Genomic DNA, 21,107 nt, shown 5'->3' with positions numbered 1-21,107 from the left:
TCCATGTAGGATTATTTTTGTATTTATTTTCCTGTTCCTGTCCTCGATAAAGAGGTTAATACGAACTTCAGGTGCAATCTTTGTAGGGTAAGCCTCTTATATTTATAGATTTCATATCTGAAATCTCTTTTCAAGAAAGGAAACTGGTGAAGGTCTTGAAGAGTTGAAAGGCTTCAGAATCATTCCACTGCTGACTGGAAGGTCTCCTTTCTCTCTCTCTCTCTCTCTCTCTCTCTCTCTCTCTCTCTCTCTCTCTCTCTCTCTCTCTCTCTCTCTCTCTCTTGTCGTATTTATCTTATTGATTTTGAAGTATTTCTTCCAGTTCATCCAGTTCACAGAATTTTTTAGGAATATATCCTAATCACTTTCAGGTGCGAAAAATTATCAGATGTATCACACGCCATCACAGGACTTACGAATATTATCACTTTGAGGATATGATGATCATTTAAAGAAAATGCAGAATCCCCAACATTTCAGCAAGCATTGCCAAATGCAGTAACTAAAGATTTACATGAAACTCGAGACATTCTCGTTCTGCTTGAGAACTTCTGTACCTGCAAGAAAAAAAAAATAATCTTTGAAATAACACATCTTGTTCCGTGTAGCTTCTTTCCTCATAAAAAAAATCTATTTAAAAAAAAAAAAGCATCCCTCACTTTCCAAGGGAACAAAAGGTCAAAAAGTCGTGTTTACGCATCAAGGAGCGACTCCAAGCAATAAATGAGAGAAGCTACGGAAACCTTCATCCCGTAATTGCCGCATCGAGGATAAATTACACCAGAAAAACATACACTGTCAGCGCTGCCTCAGACGCACGCACCCACATGGACGCCTCCTGCTGGCACAAGGCCAGCTAAATCCAGCGACAACAACATCAAAAAGAACATCAAAAACAACATCAAAAATAACATCAACATCACCAACATCAACATCCTCAGGGCCGCTTTGAAAACTCCGTAATTAAATTCTGGACCTGCACTTAAAGAGAAGGGAAACCTCCTCCGTCCTCCGTGATGTATCTGGGGAATGAGTAGATTGTTTACCAAACTTATGTAATTAGGGATACGGATTGAACATTCTGTGTATGGTCCCCGTGAAATGATTTTTTCCCAGGGAGGAATAGTTCTGGAAATCCAATCTGTTAACGTCACGGCAGTGGGTTTTTTTTATATGTATATTTACTTTAACTGGTTACTGAAATGCTTGCTGAAAATTTAAGTAAATGATTGAAAAAAGATTTATATTTCAACGCGGTTGTTTTTTTTATATATATATTTACTTTAAGTGGTTACTGAAATGATTGCTGAAAATTTAAGTAAATGATTGAAAAAAGATTTATATTTCAACACAGTTGTAATCACAATGTATTGAGGTAAAACTAATAGAACATCAAGAGATAAATGTTCACTGATGCCTATGTCTCTCTCCTCCACCCCCTCTCTCTCTCTCTCACTCTCTCTCTTGGAAATCCAGTCTATTAACGTCAGAGAAGTTGGATTTTGATGTACATTTACTGTAAATGGTTACTGAAATGCTTGTTGAAAATTGGAGTGAATGATTGAGCAAAAATATCCGTTTTGATACAGTTGTAATCACACGGCAATAAAATAACAGTAATAGGTCATAAAGAGATAAATGCTCACTGATCTCTCTCTCTCTCTCTCTCTCTCTCTCTCTCTCTCTCTCTCTCTCTCTCTCTCTCTCTCTTGCGTGTTGTGTGTATGCATGCATGTATATGTAATTCCTTTTTTGGAATGTGTTCCAGTTATGAGAGTTAGAAACCTGAAGGTATATTAAAATTTGAATATCTGGGAATACTGATCAATGTGTTTCCCTATTTTCTGATTAAGATCAAATTTGTATTTATTTAATAAATATGTATACCATAACAATAAACATGGATGCTCTCCTTACAGATTTGCTGTTTTCCTGCTCTCTCTCTCTCTCTCTCTCTCTCTCTCTCTCTCTCTCTCTCTCTCTCTCTCTCTCTCTCTCTCTCTCTCTCTCTCTCTCTCTTGTTTGATATTCACAGCATACATGAACTGAGCTACTCTCTGGAAGATACATAAAGTTTAACGTCTCACAGATCGATTTTGTACACATTCTTTTTCGAAAATCTTTTACACAAATATTATACAGCTCATCACTTCAGGCTAATTCAGATTTAATTCGCAAAGCTCAAAATTGTTTGTACAATTGCTAAGCATCCATCCTAAATTTTAGAATTAGCATTTTCTGTATTCTCTCTTATTTTTTTATTTACTTATTGATTTATTTGGCCTTAATTCTTAACAAGTTATAATATTGTTCTCCCAACAGGTTTTGATCCTACTTTCTCTCTTAAAACAGAAATGAACCAGAGACGTCTTTTCCTAAACAATAAACTTTTAGCCATCTCCTTTTCAATTAGTTTTTTTTTATTTACTTATTGATTTTGTTGGCCTTAATTCTCACCAGGTTATAAAATCGTTCTCTCAATTGGTTTTTGATCCTACTTTCTCTCTGACAACAGAAATGAATCAGAGACGTCTTTCCTAAACGATAAACCTTTATCCATCTCGTTTTCAATTAGTTTTTTTCATTTACTTATTCATTCTGTTGGCCTTAATTCTCACCAGATTATAAAATTGTTTTCTAAATTGGTTTTTGATCCTACTTTCTCTCTGACAACAGAAATGAACCAGAGACGTGTTTCCTAAACGAGAAACCTTTATCCATCTCCTATTTAATTAGTTTTGAATCCCTGCCAAGTTACAATATTGTTCACACAACTGGTTTTTGCTTTTACTTCCCCTCCTGCACCAAAAATGAACAAAGACAGTTTTCCTGAACAAACAAAAAAAAATTATTCATCTTTTTTTTATCAGTTTCTCGTCTTCTAAAGAGCGCAGTGCTTGCTTTTGCCTTTTTACACGTACCTCTGAGATTAAAAATAAAATCAATGACGCTAACTCTTTGTACCGTTCGTCGACTGTTTCTTCAATTTACCTAAAAGCTCAGTAACCTTTTCCCCCCCAACAACCTTTCATCCTTTGAATTACAGTCTTTCCACATCACTCTAATGTCTCATCCTCATCTGCATGACAAAAAAAAATTGTTTTTGCTCTTTCTAAAAATTATTTTTTGAAAATGAGCATCATTGAAATTCTTATTTCCTTTAATCTTGGCTTAGAATAAAAGAAAATTTCAACTAAAAACAAGTAAACAGAATCAGTAGCTTTATATATCAGTAATCCTTAAACAAGGCTCTAGTAGATACACTGCCTTATATGAAATACTAATTTTACGACTGAAAAACATTTTATTTGTAGCTGATACGGTTCTGTGGGAAGTTCAAGATTTGCTGGGATGCTATAACAGATACTAGAATAAGTAATAAAATAAAGATAAGTCTATATTTGATACAAGAGAAAATAGAGAAGTGAAAAAGTTACCAGACCTTATCGAACACATATTTAAGCCTAAAGTAAAGAACACTGTAGTAAAAATGTATTTCAAACTTATCAGAAACCTTTAAGAATTGGTCTATAGTAATTTAACTATCTTACGAATAAACATATAACAATTATGACTGGAGCTAAACATCCTCATGGTAACAATGGGGAGAGAGAGAGAGAGAGAGAGAGAGAGAGAGAGAGAGAGAGAGAGAGAGAGAGAGAGAAATGCTTAAAGATGCTTTAGGCCGGGGATAAGGAAAGAGAGAGACACACACAGGGAGAGAGATGCTTAAGGAAGCTTTAGGCCGGGGATAAGGGGAGAGAGAGAGAGAGAGAGAGAGAGAGAGAGATTAAAGATGCTTTAGGCGAAGGATAAGGAGAGAGAGATATATACACAAAGGCAGAGGGGCGCTTAAAGAATCTTTAGGCTGGGGATAAGGAGAGAGAGAGAGAGAGAGAGAGAGAGAGAGAGAGAGAGAGAGAGAGATGTTTAAAGATGCTTTATGCAGGGGATAAGGAGAGAGAGAGAGAGAGAGAGAGAGAGAGAGAGAGAAAAGAGAGAGAGACAGAGATGTTTAAAGATGCTTTAGGCCGGGGATAAGGAGAGAGAGAGAGAGAGAGAGAGAGAGAGAGAGATTAAAGATGCTTTAGGCGAAGGATAAGGAGAGAGATATATATACACAAAGGCAGAGGGATGCTTAAAGAATCTTTAGGCTGGGGATAAGGAGAGAGAGAGAGAGAGAGAGAGAGAGAGAGAGAGAGAGAGAGAGAGAGAGAGATGTTTAAAGATGCTTTATGCAGGGGGTAAGGAGAGAGAGACACACACAAAGGGAGAGAGATGCTTAAAGAAACTTTAGGCCGGGGATAGAGAGAGAGAGAGAGAGAGAGAGAGAGAGAGAGAGAGAGAGAGAGAGAGAGAGAGATTGTAGACAGCGAATAACGAGAAAAATGGAATGAAACTCTCCCATTCACTTATCAAAAATTTCCACATTATTAAGTATAATCTCAGAAGACCCTTCGGCTGTCATCGCCTAAGAAGCGCACGTTCTAAACGGCCGATCGTCAGCAAGAAAGACCACGCCCATTAGGGCTTCAATGACACCCGCGTATAAAGACCAGTCTCTTCTGGGAAATGCATTTTCCCTCTCTCGTCATTACCCTCCCAATTAGAACCTATTCATGGCTCAGTCTTCGCTATTCGTAAGCTCTCTTGGACTTCTCTTTCTTCAAGATCATTAGCCAGGCCAGTTTTCTTCCGGGGTCGAAAGACACTCATGCTACGTTCTCAGATTTCCTTTCTCAGTAATCGATGCTGTGCACGAAGGGTTATGTGTGTGTGTGCATGTATGTATGTATATATATACAGTATATATATATATATATATATATATATATATATATATATATATATATATATATATATAATTTTATACAACTTTGCTTATGGATAGAAATCAATTTTGATGAGCAAATTATGCTTGAAGAGAGAGAGAGAGAGAGAGAGAGAGAGAGAGAGATGGGGTTGGTGAAGAGGAACATGGGTATGAACTGATGAAGAAGATATATATATATATATATATATATATATATATATATATATATATATATATATATAAATATATATATATATATATATATATATATATATATATATATATATAGACAGAGAGCCTCGATGGCTCAGTCGGTAGAGCAGCGGCCTACAGTAGGACTTCGTAGAGGTCCGTGGCGCGGGTTCAAATCCGCAGCCGACTGGTCAGAGAAGGCGGACACTTTCCTATCCGTGTAGACACCCCGGGATTATGTATGTAATCAACGGATAGGTTTGCTGAAAGCAAATGGGTGTTACAGACTAATACACACATAAACAAAGCCACTCCAACATCTAAAAACATAACAGACACCTCACACGTCTCGAACTGTCGACCTAACCGCCCAGTTCTCCTTGCTGCTGGGAGAAAAGGGACCTGGGGATTGGTACGATACACACGTACACATCGTTACCCCGGTCTAACCCAACGCCAAATCAAAAGTCCTTCAAAAAGAAGGCATCATGCTTACCCCTTAACAAAAATGGGAAAAAGCACATTAAAACGAAGATATATACATATATATATATATATATATATATATATATATATATATATATATATATATATATATATATGTATATGTGTGTATGTGTGTGTGTGTGTATGTGTGTGTGTGTGTGTAGTATTTCATGGATTCATATCCATTTCCCCTTCGCCGTTTGTACGCAGATTCGTAAAAAAAAAAATCTTTCGGAACTAACAGAAAAAAAAATCGCATCCATAAACTTATATTTCCTTGGTAATGCTTCTCTTCAGTCGTTGTCGCTACTTCCAGTACAATCCGTATCTTTAACAATCACTTTTTTTTTTCTCTTCATAAAGTCAGTCTTCCTGACTAAGGTAAAACTTTCACCATTAACTCTCCCCTACACAAGGGCGAGATTGATGTCTTTTTCGCGCACCATAGAGCGCAGATGACGAGACTGAAATAAAGTTTACAGCAAGAAAAATCTATGTCCATTTCGCCAGGGAAAGGTTGGGCTGGCTCCATTTTCAGTTGAAGTATTTCCAGTAGGAAAATTCTTCAGTTTTGTTTTATAAAGGTTCAAAATGGTTTTTCTTTAAATTGTGGTCCTTTTTAGATTTAAATCAGTGTGGTATATCAATGGAGAAAGCTGGGATTCGCAAAAGATTTGCAGATATTTCATATAACTTGAATGCTCTATACGTTTTCAGTTTTCTGTAAAAGAAAACTATTGAGATGGCTATTTGTCTGTCCGTCCGCACTTTTTCTGTCCGCCCTCAGATCTTGAAATCTACTGAGGCTACAGGGCTGCAAATTGGTATGTTGATCATCCACCCCCCAATCATCAAACACACCAAAGGAGCCCTCTAGCCTCAGCAGTTTTTATTTTATTTAAGGTTAAAGTTAGCCATAATCGTGCGTTTGGCATCGATATAGGTGCCAATAACACAGGCCACCACCGGGCCGTGGCTGAAAGTTTCATGGGCGGCGGATGAAAGTTTCATGGACTGTGACTGAGAGTTTCATGCAGCATTATATACTGTACAGAAAACTCGCCTGCGCCGAAGAAACTTCGGCGAATTTTTTACTCGTTATTTATTGCTTATGATACTATAATCAGGAAGATTTTGTGTTATAAGTTATAATTTTCTCTAACCATGGCTATTTTTAGATGTAAATAATTGAGGTATATTAGTAAGAAAACTGGGTTTTAAAAAACCCTTACAAATATTTATGACTTACTTGAATGCTCTTAGTTTTGACTTAATGTTTATGATATTATAATCATAAAGGTTTCTTTATAAGTTATAATAGTTTTTTTTAATTATGGACTATTTCAGATGTAAATCAATGAGGTGTATCAGTAAGAAAACTGAGTTTTAAAAAACCCTTACAAATATTTATGGCTTACTTGAATGCTATAAGTTTCGATTTAATGCTTGCGATGTTATAATCATAATTTTTTTATAAGTTATAATAATTCTTTTAACCATGGCTATTTTCAGATGTATATCACTGAGGTGTATTAGTAAGAACACTGGGTTTTAAAAAACCCTTACAAATATTTACATGATTGACCTGAATGTTTTTAGTTTCGATTTAATGCTTATAATTTTATAAGCATAAAGGGTTTTTTTTTATAAGTTATAATATTGTTTTTAACCCATCGGCCATTTCAGATGTAAATCACTGAGGTGTGTTAGTAAGAAAAATTGGTTTAAAAAAAACTATTACAAATATTTATATGACTTACTTGAATGCTCTTAGTTCCGATTTAATGCTTATGATATTTTAACCAAAAAGGGTTTTTTTATAAGTTATAACAGTTTTGCTTAACCATGGCTCTTTTTAGATGTAAACCACTGAGGGATACCATTGGCGAAAACTTGGATTATTTTAGATTTGCAATTATTTCATACAACTTAACTGAATGCTGTAAGTTTTGGTTCACTATTTATATTATAAACTTACAAACAGTATTTTCTAGAGCTCTCACAATTTGGTTTATCACTGAAGAAAACTGGGATTTATAAAACCCTTTCAAATATTTATTTAGCTTACTTGGATGCTCCAAGTCATTGCTTGATATTGATAATATTATATAACTCAAAACGGGATTATCTACTACTGTTGCCTTTTGTGACGGGGACGGGGGTGGGGAGGATACCATATACTAGTAATATTGAGCATCACCACAGTCCTTTAGAAAGGTAAATCACTCAGGCATATCAGTAAAGAAAACGGGGATTTATAAAAAAAATTAAAATATTTCCCATAACTTAACTGAATATTCTAGGTATTGCTTTGATATTGATCATATCAAAAACAAGTAAAAAATCCCGGAAGTTTCTTCAGCGGAATCGAATTTTCTGTACAGCCGCTACAGCGTATAATCAAGGCCACCGAAAATAGATCTATCTTTCGGTGGTCTCGATAAAATGCTGTATGAGCCGCGGCCCATGAAACTTTAACCACGGCCCGGTCGTAGCAAGTTCTGTATCGTTGCTAGACGATCGATCATGGCTAACTTTAACCTTAGATAGAATCAAAACTACTGAGGCTAGAGGGCTGCAATTTGGTATGTGTGATGATTGGAGGGTGGGTGATCAACATACCAATTTGCAGCCCTCTAGCCTCAGCAGTTTTTAAGATCTGAGGGCGGACAGAAAAAGTGCGGACGGACAGACCAATAGCCATCTCAATAGCTTTCTATTACAGAAAATTAAAATCAAATTGGGATTATCTACTGCTCTTGAATTTCGTGAGGATGGATAACATACTAGTAAGAATGCTGAACTCTTAAAATACCTTATGACTGATTCCTTTCAAAGAATCATTCATTCAGGGGTTTATTATACATGGGGCAAAACAAACTGATAATCCTTTCCTAAAAAATTGCCCTTTTGAACTAAGGTAGGATGTAAAAATATTAAATTTTTCTACCTACGAGGATGTTTGCTTTCTCATATTTATAAAAGTCTCAAGTGTCATCATAAATTCAAATGTATTATATTTAATATAACTAAGACAAACGTTTTATAAATTTTCTAGGAAACGGTATAGCAAAGTCAATGATAACAAGCAACAGAAGAAATGGATATTTTTATTTTTACTTTTCATATTCTAATGTTGAATTAATGTATTGCTACATCTAACCTTTTGTGGGAAAATAAAAGAAAATGTCGGGTGAAGTTGGTTTTACAATTCTTTATTATTTCATTCTCAAAGAGGCAAACGTTTCGTTCCGGATTACCGTTCCCTGAATGGGGAGAAATATATAAAAGGAAGGGAAAATAGAATATAATTCGATAAAAGATTTGAAAATATTTTTCATTGCATTGGTACGACCTACGTCACTCTTGACTGAAAGAACTGTTATTAAGTCGTTTACGAAAGTTATTCTGATATATATATATATATATATATATATATATATATATATATATATATATATATATATATATATATATATATATATATATATATATATATATAGATATATATATATACTTATTATAAGTGTGTATATATACACGCATAGATGTACACACACACATATATATATATATATATATATATATATATATATATATATATATATATATATATATATATATATATATATATATATATATATATATATATATATATATATATACCACTAAACCACGCTGGACTTTATGAAGCGTTAGTTATGGGCTTGACATTCTCAATCAAAACTTGACTATATAACTCCATCCGGTGTAATGATTAACGTTATGTAAGGGTTTTAGTCATCCCTATCACCATTCGCCATTTGAGAGAGAGAGAGAGAGAGAGAGAGAGAGAGAGAGAGAGAGAGAGAGAGAGAGAGAGAGAGAGAGGTGAAGAAATACGGTCTGGATTCGTCTATAGAACGTGGAATGTGTCCTAAGAGAAAATATGTATTGCAATACTGTGGAAAGTATTTCTATCTGCAGAATTAACTAATTGATCCCTTAAATACAGATTAAAAACTACTTAAAGCTGAATGTTTATAATAATTACAATCTGTGATAAATGCTAATAAGATTCGTTTCCAAACGCACATTACTATAGGAATTAAGTTTATTTCATTAATGTTTGATCTCTCCTCATTATGCATGTGTGTGCATATGTGTGTGTGTGTGTGTGCATTCGTGTGTATGAGAGAGAGAGAGAGAGAGAGAGAGAGAGAGAGAGAGAGAGAGAGAGAGAGAAATACGTAGATATCCTTCAAAATATCTTTTGGGAAAATTTTCTCTCAAGAAAATGCAAATAACGCAAATCATTACTTTCAAAAAAAGAAAAAAAAAATAGCTACAGGTCGAATTCATTATTACAAAACATCAAAGGATATCTCGAATTAGGCAGGCATTCCACTCAGGTTGCCGATAAAAATGCAACCAAATTACATCTCTATTGTGTTAAGATAAAAGGATCAAACTTATTTGTAAATGTTTTTCATATTTATTTGAATATTCATATTAATAGTATTTCTGTTGTGCTAATGACCGCGGTAATTAAATGCAAATAACTATAGTGTTCTCGCATTGACTGCTTTGGATAATTCTTGAATATAGGTACTAGTTTTTATTTTTTTTAAATATTCATTATATATACTTACATATATACAAATATTTAAAAATATTTTATATATATACATATATATGTATATATTATATAAATATACATGCATAATATTCATAATTATAAATATGTTCATATATATATACTGTGTATATATATATATGTATATATATATATATATATATATATATATATATATATATTTATATATATATATATATATATATATATATATATATATATATATATATATATATATATATATATATATATATATATATATATATATATATATATATATATATATATATATATATATATATATATATATATATATATATATATATATATATATATATATATATATATATATATATATATATATATATATATATATATATATATATATATATATATATATAAACGTTTTAATGGAAATAAATATTTATTCGTGCACGCAATTTTTGCGTTACTATGAACACCCATAACCTAATGGTAATTATTCCCATTCATACCAAGTTACCTGTTCTTACCTACAAAGACGAGATGCAACACTCCGCAAAGCATCCACAGGGAATTGAAATCCCACGTCATTTCGGTAAATTTCTTTTTTTCTTTTTATAAACTTCAAAAACTTTCTGACTCTGAACTGACAGTTTATCACTTGCAAGTCACGCGTGTTCTTTCCTCAGGCAAAATTAACGGTATCATTTCATCACACGATTGGAAAGAAAGTGATGGAAAGAGTATTTTTTACTTTCCCGAAATTTTTCCCAAAAGATGAACTTTTTCTCTGATTTTTTTTCCAGAAAATTAATCAGTGTTATTCTCACTTATTTCCGGAAAATTATGAGATATAATTCTATATGGCTATAGTTAAATAAAATAAAGTAAAATGCAACAAATAACAACCACAATCTTTACTAATGACCGTATCAGGGTCGCGGTAACCGGGACACTGAATCTGGTCCCGAGAGCAACACATCCGAATAGCAGCGTGGTTTGTGGGCAACTGGCAGCCCTCAGCCTCGGGTCTTCCTCACTGGATTGGACCTCAAACGTTAAGGGAGGCTTCCTCGAGAAGTGTCTCCACGGAGCGGATAGCATCTTTCGGCAAGCGATATTTAAACAGGAAGTCTTGGAAAACTTTGTAGCTTTAATAATAGCTTCATGAATGTGCGCACTCTTCTTCTGAGATTGATAATAATCCATGCTTACAATTCAATACGAATCACCGTTGTCTAAGAGAATTATAGTGAGGAATACAGATGAGGGATTCATAGTTCATAGATGTAAATAATAGCTTAATGAATGTGCGCACCCTCCTTCTTAGATGAAAAATAATCCATGATTATACTTCAATATGAATTAATGTTGTCTAAGAGCATCATTATAATAAGGAATACAAATCACGGAGTCACCTTGGAAAATATTTGTTGAAAAACGACAGCAATGAAATAAAAGCCGTTTTTCTTGACGTTTGAATTCTGCAGCTTTTAAAAATATCTGTGTGCTTTTTATTTCTTTCATATGGCGTTTCCTGTGCTTCCCTTCCTCGTTTAGAAATAAAATAATGGAGCGCAATTACGTTGAAATATGGAAGATACATAGAACTTCATATTTCTTGTAATTTGCTGAGCTTTTTCATCAACAAATACCTCACTTTATTTCATGTTGCATACGGCTTTATTAGCCTTTATTAAAGTCTGGAATCATACACTTACATTTCACGTAACTTCATAATCGTTACGGTGTAGTTTTATGACCCTTTATGATAAGGTCTCCCTCTAATCGTATGGCATCATATTATTACTTATATGTTATAATCTTATGATCTTTTATGCTCATATTCCTGGAATGAAATGGAAATGTCATTTGTGAATATAAACCAGTAAAAAATGCGCCGAAGTTTATTCGGCGCAATCGAATTTTCTGTACAGCGCATAATCAAAGCCACCAACAATAGATCTGTCTTTAGGTGGTCTTAGTATAATGCTGTATGAGCCACGGCCCATGAAACTTTCAGCCGGCCATGGTGGCCTGTCTTGTTGCGTTGCCAGAAGCACAACCATGGCTAACCCTAACCTTAAATAAAATAAAAACTACTGAGGCAAGAGGGCTGCAATTTGGTATGTTTGAAGATTGGAGGGTGGATGGTCAATGCACCAATTTGCTGCCCTATAGCCTCAGTAGTTTTTAAGATCTGAGGGCCGACAGAAAAAAGTGCAGATAGAAAAAGCGCGGGCAGAAAAAAGTGCGGGCAGACTAAAGTGCGGACGGACAGACAAAGCCGACACAATAGTTTTCTTTTCAGAAAACTAAAAGTCACGCGTGGATAAGTGACAAAAATTCATAATTAGGCAAGGGTTACAAATTTGATAGTCAGGTAGCACCTGAATTCGACAGTCAAATGTACGTACATCAGAGGCGATATCAACTTATATCTCAGAGGTCAATGTCACTGTCTATCGTTGTTTCTAAACTTTTATCTTCTAGTTTCAAGAACCTTCATAACCAAGTCGCTTAAACTGTACACCTATATAAATCAAGATCGTTGACACTGATTTTAAGGTACTTTTCAGCAAACCACGTGCGCTGGCAAAGAAGATTGCACAAATGACTCGGTTTTTACATGAAACCACTAAAATTAAATGCGTATTTAAAAAAAAGATTGCACGGATGACATAAATTGAAAGAGTATGAAAAACGTTTACTACACAAATAACCCGGTTTCTCATAAGATAACGAAAATGAAGTGGATATCAAAATGATTACACTTTAAACTCAGTTACAAAAAAATGACTAAAATTAAAGGGATATTAAACGCAAGATTACACAGTTCACTCACCTTCACGTAAAATGACTAAGAATAAAAGAGTTTTAAGAAAATTTACACAGACGGTTCACTGATACATAAGGCGACAGAGACTAAAGAAGAACAAAACCATTCTGTGCCCACAAAGGTCATCGTTACATTCAAAATCATTACTCAGATGACATGTAGATGTTTTGGAGTCACTCAGAAAACTGGATAGGGCAAGAGGAGGTCAAGGTATTAGCAAGAATAACTAACATTCCTCATCTTCTATTACCAGTTCAAACCATCCACGACCCTCTCCAAGTCCTCAACTGCTACTCCTTCCTAGCAGTTCTTTACTATAACTTCCCAAAATATATAGAGCATAGAGGTGAGTGGCTCAGTATGTGTACGGGGGTTTACGCTACTGATAAAGCTTTCCCGTGGGCGTGTAGGGCGGCTAAGGTTATGGAAGTTTAAGAAGTTCATCTGCGCTTCGGTAGCTAAAGTATGAATGTGGTAGGAATTTTGGTCTTAGCTCTGCTGGGGAGCTAATTCTTGTTAAGAGAAGCGAACGGCTAAATGTTAAGAAGACAGGTAAATATGGATATATATGTAAGTATACACACATACAAGCACACATAAATAAATAAATAAATAAGTAAATATATATATATATATATATATATATATATATATATATATATATATATATATATATATATATATATATATATATATATATATATATATAGCATATGAACCTCTTTGATTCCACCCAAAATTTTATCAGTAATTGTTTTTTTAATTGGTCTGCGAACGAAAAGCTTATAACATCATTAACTGAGTCGTTAATGTTTGGTCGGATTTGTTATGAGAGCTCAGCTTAGCTAATAACAGTGTCATTATTGTCAATAACGCGTTGGGGTGGGGGGGTTAGTGACGTCAGTACACCTCACCCGCTACACTTTAGGAATTACTTAGGGTTCTTTGCAGCGTCCATTCGGCCCCTGGGTGCAACCCCTTTCATTCCTTTTACTGTACCTCCGTTCATATTCCACCCTCTTCTAACACTTGTTTCATAGTGCAACCGCGAGGGTATCCCCTTGTTACGCCTTTAAAAACATTTTTCTTTCAATTCCCATTCCAGTGCTGAATGACCTCATAGGTCCCAGTGCTTGGCCTTTGGCATAAATTTTGCATTCCATTCCATTCCATTCTATTAATGTCAGTAGTTGTAATCAACTCACTAGAAGCCTCTCAGTGTTAAGATAATGGTAATCTCATACAAACTTGCGTTTCTAAAGACTGTTTCAAACACTAATCCAACACTGATTACAATAATGTTTTAAAGTATGTTGAATGTACCCTTGCCGGAAGTTACTCGATGGTGCGATGGAAATTTTCTGTTTGTTATCAGGAAGAATGACATTATGCTAAATAAACAATTTCATCTTTATCATTTCTTCATATTCCTGTCAGGATTTCCATTATATCATAAACTTTTATGAATTAGGATCAATTTCGTTCTTTAGAAAATTGAATTATCAAAATAAATTATAAATCTATGAACTTACAAACGTCGTTAGGCAACTGGGCACTTAAGTTAATTAATAATTTATCATTCTGCCATGCGTCACCATATAGCTGAAAGGAACTCAGGATATGCTGCAAAAATTAAAATTATAATACTGACTTTGGAAATTTATAAAAATGGTATTCATTACATGCAAATTTTAATTAATAATCCAGTTAAAAACTTTTATTGTCCAAATAGTGCGTTCGAAATTGTGCAGCGTCTTTTCTTGATAAACAAAAAAAGTTTGTGCATCCGCGCTTTTGTTATCAAGAAGTATTATCAAGAATATTTTTGTGAAATTCTTTCAAGACATTCTTTCGCCTCTAAGAGGATTAGTATTTTCAAAAGATTCCTTAAATAATGGTGAATGTAAACGCCAAAAAAAAAAAAAAAAAAATGCATTGAAACCCCGGCTTTTATTTAAAAGAATAAAAATCGAGGAATACGTTTGAACTTCGGCGAAGAATTTTGCACCGAGAAATATTTTCTCTCCCGTCCTATCTACCCTGTTTATCCAGCTTTTGACCTGATCTCTTTCATTTCCCATTATGTCTTGGGGCAGCTTTGCTTACACCTTCCGGAATTCTCCCGGGGTCTTATTTCCCCATTGTTCTACCTCCTGCATTGCCACGAAGGCTTCAGGAGTTTGGGGAGGGGAGGGGGAGGAAGGAAGGAGGGAAAGGTGGGTGGTGGTGTTGCGTTCGTTCGCTGCGCGCCAAAATAGCGAGGTGTATGATCAGGGTAACTTCCGAGTGAAAAGTCTTAACGTGGAGAGCGGGAGTCAACACTTTAGCCAACGTGGTTCTCTTTCAAAGCTAACGACTCCTCATTACGAGACACCGCGCAGAGAACGAGCCAGCTTTTTTTTGTTGTTGTTGTTGTTGCTTGTTATGTTCAGCTTCTTTCGTGCTGCCGGAGTCTCTGGGAAAATGGGATTCTTTCAGTCTGATAAATGTTTGAGCGGATGATGCACCGTTAGATCATAAAGAACAACAAAGCATGAAAGAAAAGAGTTGGTGGATCTTCACGCGAGAAATTTGCGCTTCTTCGGCACCAAAGAGTAAAATATAAAGTTTCGTTTTATGGCGTATTACCATTATGATAACAATAATTTATTTCAGAATAAAGCCAATGATAATATATACAAGTGATTCTCAACCAGGGGGGAATTCCCACCTGGGGGAATTTCAGATATTGTGAGGGGAGGGGGGGAATTATGAACACGGATTGGCAGACTCAAACTGGCTCTGGGACCACACAAAACGCAGTGTGCATCGGTTCGCACTACAGAGACGTCACGCTGGGCTTTCTCTCCGCTGTCTTGTGTGTTTGTGTTAGTATTTTGTTGCATATTATTTGGAGTGCAACTTTTGAGGCAGACAATTTTGGAAAGGGGTTGGGGCAGGGGCCGTGGATGACATTCTGACATATGGTGAAAGGTTGCATGAGCCAAAAAAGGTTGAGAACCACTGATATGTACAAGATACCATTGAATTTTTGCAATATAATTTTTTTATATTAGAATTCACCCTAAACACTAGCACGTCAGACATAACTTTCTACGTGGCTATATACTGTACACATACATATACATATATATGTATGTATATATATGTATATGTATATATATATATATATTAAAAAGCAAATGGATGTTACAGACTAAATACACACACAAAACAAAGCCACTACAAACCTTCTAAAAACATAACAAACATCAGACATAACTCGCCATACCTGCGCAATAACTACTCGCTGCTGGGAAGAAAGGGCGTTGGGTCGGGTATGATACATGAAACATACGTATACGATGTCAGGCAGGGCAGCCGATCGAGACCACAGGTCTACCCCAAAGCCAAACAAAGAAGGCATATACCCCATACAAAAATGGGAATAAAAGCACGTTACAATAAGATATATATATATATATATATATATATATATATATATATATATATATATATATATATATATATATATGTCTATATAGATATACAGTATCTATATTTATATATATATATATATATATATATATATATATATATCTATATTTATATATATATATATATATATATATATATATATATATATATATATATATATATATATATATATATATATCGCAAGGAAGAGATACAGAGAGCTTCAGTCACAATGTTTCATCACAGTGCTTTGAAATTACACGACAACCTCCGTTACCCTTATGCCTAATTCATTTCCTGTAGTTTTGCTGTATTCATCAGTGCAAGTCAGGAAATGACATACAAGCTCATATCTATGTATATATATATATATATATATATATATATATATATATATATATATATATATATATATATATATATATAACATGCAAATTTCTGATTCATTTACAGAATTCCTCGTAATTATGCACAACGTAATTCATTTCTGTAGAGAGGCATTTATAAATGCAATTAACCTTCAAGAGATGTTATTCATAATTAAATGTTGTTCTTCATTTCTGAATAAGCACATAATTTTTCATAAAATATTAAATACATAAATAAAGTGGAAAGTTTTTTTACTTGAACTTTGTGTTCTCTCTCTCACCAACTTTGTAAAACATTGCTCCTTTTGACTAGAATTATTTACATCTTGGGTATAATCAAAACAAATAGTCATTTCTCTCTCTCTCTCTCTCTCTCTCTCTCTCTCTCTCTCTCTCTCTCTCTCTCTCTCTTCTTTCCTACTTTATTCGCTGTAAATAAAAATCAACCATGCATTTTTATTGAAAATATTCTACCTCACTCTTTTAATTTTTTTTTTTTTGCTGAGACTAGCACATGCCTCTACATTCGTGCTGCATGTAGTTCAGCCTTCCCCACCTCAGCATATTTTCAGCTTTCTGGTATATAAATATTCCCGAGTTAACTCAGTGTATCCTCCCAGCCCTAACGAAATCGCATGAACCCAGCTCTCCATTTACATACATTCGTCCGAGAGTCAGGGAGGAATATTAACATTCAAAGAGAGAAAGTTTTTTACCCAAAATCTCCGCGTTGGATGGGACTATATGTGGCTGTCTGGTTGGGACTTTATCTATTTATTTGTCTGTTATATGCTTTTTTATCTCTCTCTCTCTCTCTCTCTCTCTCTCTCTCTCTCTCTCTCTCTCTCTCTCTCTCTCTCTCTATTTGCTTTTTAACTATAAGTTCATTGTTGTATAGTCCCTTTCTTTGTTCATCTAGAGCTCATTTGTGTCTGCAGATCTCGAAATATGTGTTCCACAGGCTTTCCAGAATTAAAAATATATGATTTATGACACTTTTTCCATGATATATTTAAGTTTTTTATTGACAACTTTGTCAGAGAAAAATGTTCCATTTTTTTCAGAAACTTGAACATTTCAATAGTGTTAAAAGCATTTTGCATATATGATGCTAGTTATCAGAAAAATACTTGAGCATAATATTAGAAAAGAAATGAAATAAATTTTCAGCGGTTTCTGATTTCAGAAATAAAAAAAAATGCGCTAAAAAGATTTTTAATGACGGTCTATCTGGATGAAACTTTATGTACCTCTCCATCTATTGGATTGGATAGTCTCTCTCTCTCTCTCTCTCTCTCTCTCTCTCTCTCTCTCTCTCTCTCTCTCTCTCTATTTCCATTCCAGCTTTCTGGTATATGAATGTTTCCACGTTAACTCAGTGTGTGTCCTTCCAGCCCTAACAAAATCGCATGCACCCAGCTTCCCATTTACATACATTCGCACGAGAGTCAGGGAGGAATATTAACATTCAAAGAGAGAAAGTTTTTACCCAAAATCTCCACGTTGAATGGGACTATATGTGGCTGTCTGGTTGGGACTTTATCTATTTATCTGTCTGCTATATGCTATTTTTATGTCTGTCTGTCTGTCTGTTTCTCTCTCTCTCTCTCTCTCTCTCTCTGCTTTTGAGTTATAAATTAATTTACTCATTTTACTGAACCACTTTTTACAAATTCAAAAGCATTTCACTAGAGTATGCACTTCACATTAAGTCAAGTAATACTCATTAAATGATAAAGGAAAAAAGAAAAACAGCAAAACAATAAATAAATATATAATTTACACCTTCACATCAGTGCGCCCTTCACATTAAGTCAGGTAGCACCCATCAAATGGTTAAGAAAAAAAGAAGACAAAAAAATAGCATGTGAAATCACAGCCGAAGTGTAATTTTTTTTTTTTTTTTTTTTTTTTTACGGGTCCTGATCGACCGTGACCCGGATGCATAAAGGTTAGATTTCGGCTCCTCTGGGTCAAGGTTCCCAAGACACCCCACGTGTGGTCAGTATCTGTTCTGGGTTTCCGCCACAAGTTCTGCTTTGAAATCAATCAGTTGAATCTCCCGAATCTGCTTGTGATGCAACGCTCATATCCAGGTCGGAATGCAATTGCTTTGAGAGGACGGGTGGTTGGGGGGGCTGAAGTGGAGGGGAGGGGAGTTTGTTGCAGTGTGGGAGTGGAGGGGCGGGGGCGAGTGGAGAGTTGGGGTGGGGTTTGGGGTTTTAGATCGAAAGGGCCTTGGCAGAGACCCCACTCTAAATACTAATATTGATAGCTGGGAGGTCAGCCAATACATTTCACCGGAACAAAATCTTTCAGTTGTAGGTGGAATGTCAGGATATTTCATAGCTATCAGTTTTCCTAGATCTTTTGAGGCATACACAAACAAAACACATGCACACGCACGCACACACATATATATATATATATATATATATATATATATATATATATATATATATATATATATATATATATATATATATATATATATATATATATGTATGTGTGTGTGTATGTGTGTGTATATATGTGTGTTAAAGTTATATCTTTCTGATACTGTGTGGATGTGGTTTGAATCCTCTTAAGGACTTCAGAGTATATATATATATATTGAATATATATATATATATATATATATATATATATATATATATATATATATATATATATATATATATATATATATATATATATATATATATATATATATATATATATATATATATATATGTGTGTGTGTGTGTGTGTGTGTGTGTGTGGGTGTGTATCACCTTAAAGCCATATCTACAGAAGTACCTCCGGAGAAAATCCTGCATACAGTTTTAAAAGCAATATCATGAATGAACATCGCACGCCTACAAAAAAACACTTATCAGTAGTGGCTTGAACTCGCCCACATACTCTTGGCTATTCACTCTATTCTGTAGGTCCTCTTCTGCTTCCTTTATATTAAGTTTTTCCTTTTCCAAGGCCATATTTACACTACCTCTCGCCCATTCAAGGTATTCCACTCCCCTTCCCACCCCTTTCGAAGTGAACGCTCTTTCGACCATCGTATCTTTTAGCCTCTAGCTGAGAAATGTAGGCATATAGTAAAAACAGGCTAAGAGGCTATTATAAGTAAAATGATGAACCAAAGTACTTTGAAGAGACTGGTCGACTGGAGGCAATGGAGACCAGAATTAGGAATTTTTTGGAAAAGCGAGATTATATAAATCAACTGAAGTGGAAGTCCTTAATATCTTGGATTATAAAGTAGAATGTTTTTTTATATATATATCGTACGCGCGTCGACGTGCTGATTCTGAGCCTCCCGTGCTAGTATATAAATGGGTGACGGTAGTGAGGTTTTCTGTGCTAGTGGGGATTCTTTAATTCAGCCTTCAAAGGCTGACTGAGCTAGGATATATTGCAATCTTTATTCATGAACTTATATATATATATATATATATATATATATATATATATATATATATATATATATATATATATATATATATATATATATATATATATGTTATGCAGTGAATAAGTATGAGATTCACTGAGCGGGATTATGAAAGAGAGAGAGAGAAAGAGAGAGCGAGAGACGATGTTTATAATTTTAAAATGATGAGCCATGAGACCAAGTAAATTGAAGACTAAAAATAACAAACCTCCAAGATATGGGAAAGGAAGGAGGCGCTAGAGGAATCAAAAGGTTAGCAAAATTGACCTGATTTGTCCTTGCCAAAAGTGGGAGTTAAGACTGAACCATTAAGAGTAAAGTAGACGTCCTCAAGGAGGCGGAGTTTTATTCAATATAGGTCCAGAGTTCATTCTGATCAGTTTTTAGCCAGAGTTACTTGAAAACCAAATTGGGTAGGATTTGTGTCACTCAACTCTCTTAACATCGAGAAATTTCTAAGTCCAGTGTGGCTGGCCGTGTGAAATAGTTTAGTGTTAAGAATAAAACTTATGAAAAACCGTGCCCGGCGAATCCTTACCCCCTCCTGAGAAGTAGAAAGTATTAATAGACAATTTCAACCTAACTTACCGAGTCCCCTGCGTTACTATCAAGTGAAAGTCAACAGACAGAAACGGAGTCATTCATATGTGGTGCAACGCAATACAAGAAAAGTGCACCGCATAACATATATATATATATATATATATATATATATATATATATATATATATATATATATATATATATATATATATATATATATATATAATCAGAAAGCTACAAACGTCCTTTAATATCCAATTCGCTCTACCTCGGAAATAATATATTTAGGACGTTTGTAGCTTTCTGATTGTATATGAATCACGGTGATGTGATAAATAGTCATATATATATATATATATATA

The 21,107-nt window shown here is 34.4% G+C and overlaps 1 protein-coding gene across 1 annotated transcript in view; it reads right to left on the bottom strand.

The window, feature by feature from the left end:
- LOC136850720 (zwei Ig domain protein zig-8-like) overlaps positions 1-11,086 on the bottom strand; it is a 45,723-nt gene extending 34,637 nt beyond the window's left edge. Inside the window, exon 1 of the mRNA XM_067124592.1 lies at positions 10,619-11,086. Coding sequence (XP_066980693.1) covers positions 10,619-10,679 — 61 coding nt within the window. The 5' untranslated portion in view covers positions 10,680-11,086. The remainder of the gene's footprint in view (positions 1-10,618) is intronic.
- Positions 11,087-21,107: the final 10,021 nt, after the last annotated feature.

This window comes from Macrobrachium rosenbergii, chromosome 22 (assembly GCF_040412425.1).
Source record: "Macrobrachium rosenbergii isolate ZJJX-2024 chromosome 22, ASM4041242v1, whole genome shotgun sequence".
Taxonomy (NCBI): Eukaryota; Metazoa; Arthropoda; class Malacostraca; order Decapoda; family Palaemonidae; genus Macrobrachium; species Macrobrachium rosenbergii.
Note: the sequence above shows the minus strand (reverse complement) of the source record. Positions and strands in the feature narration are given on the sequence as shown.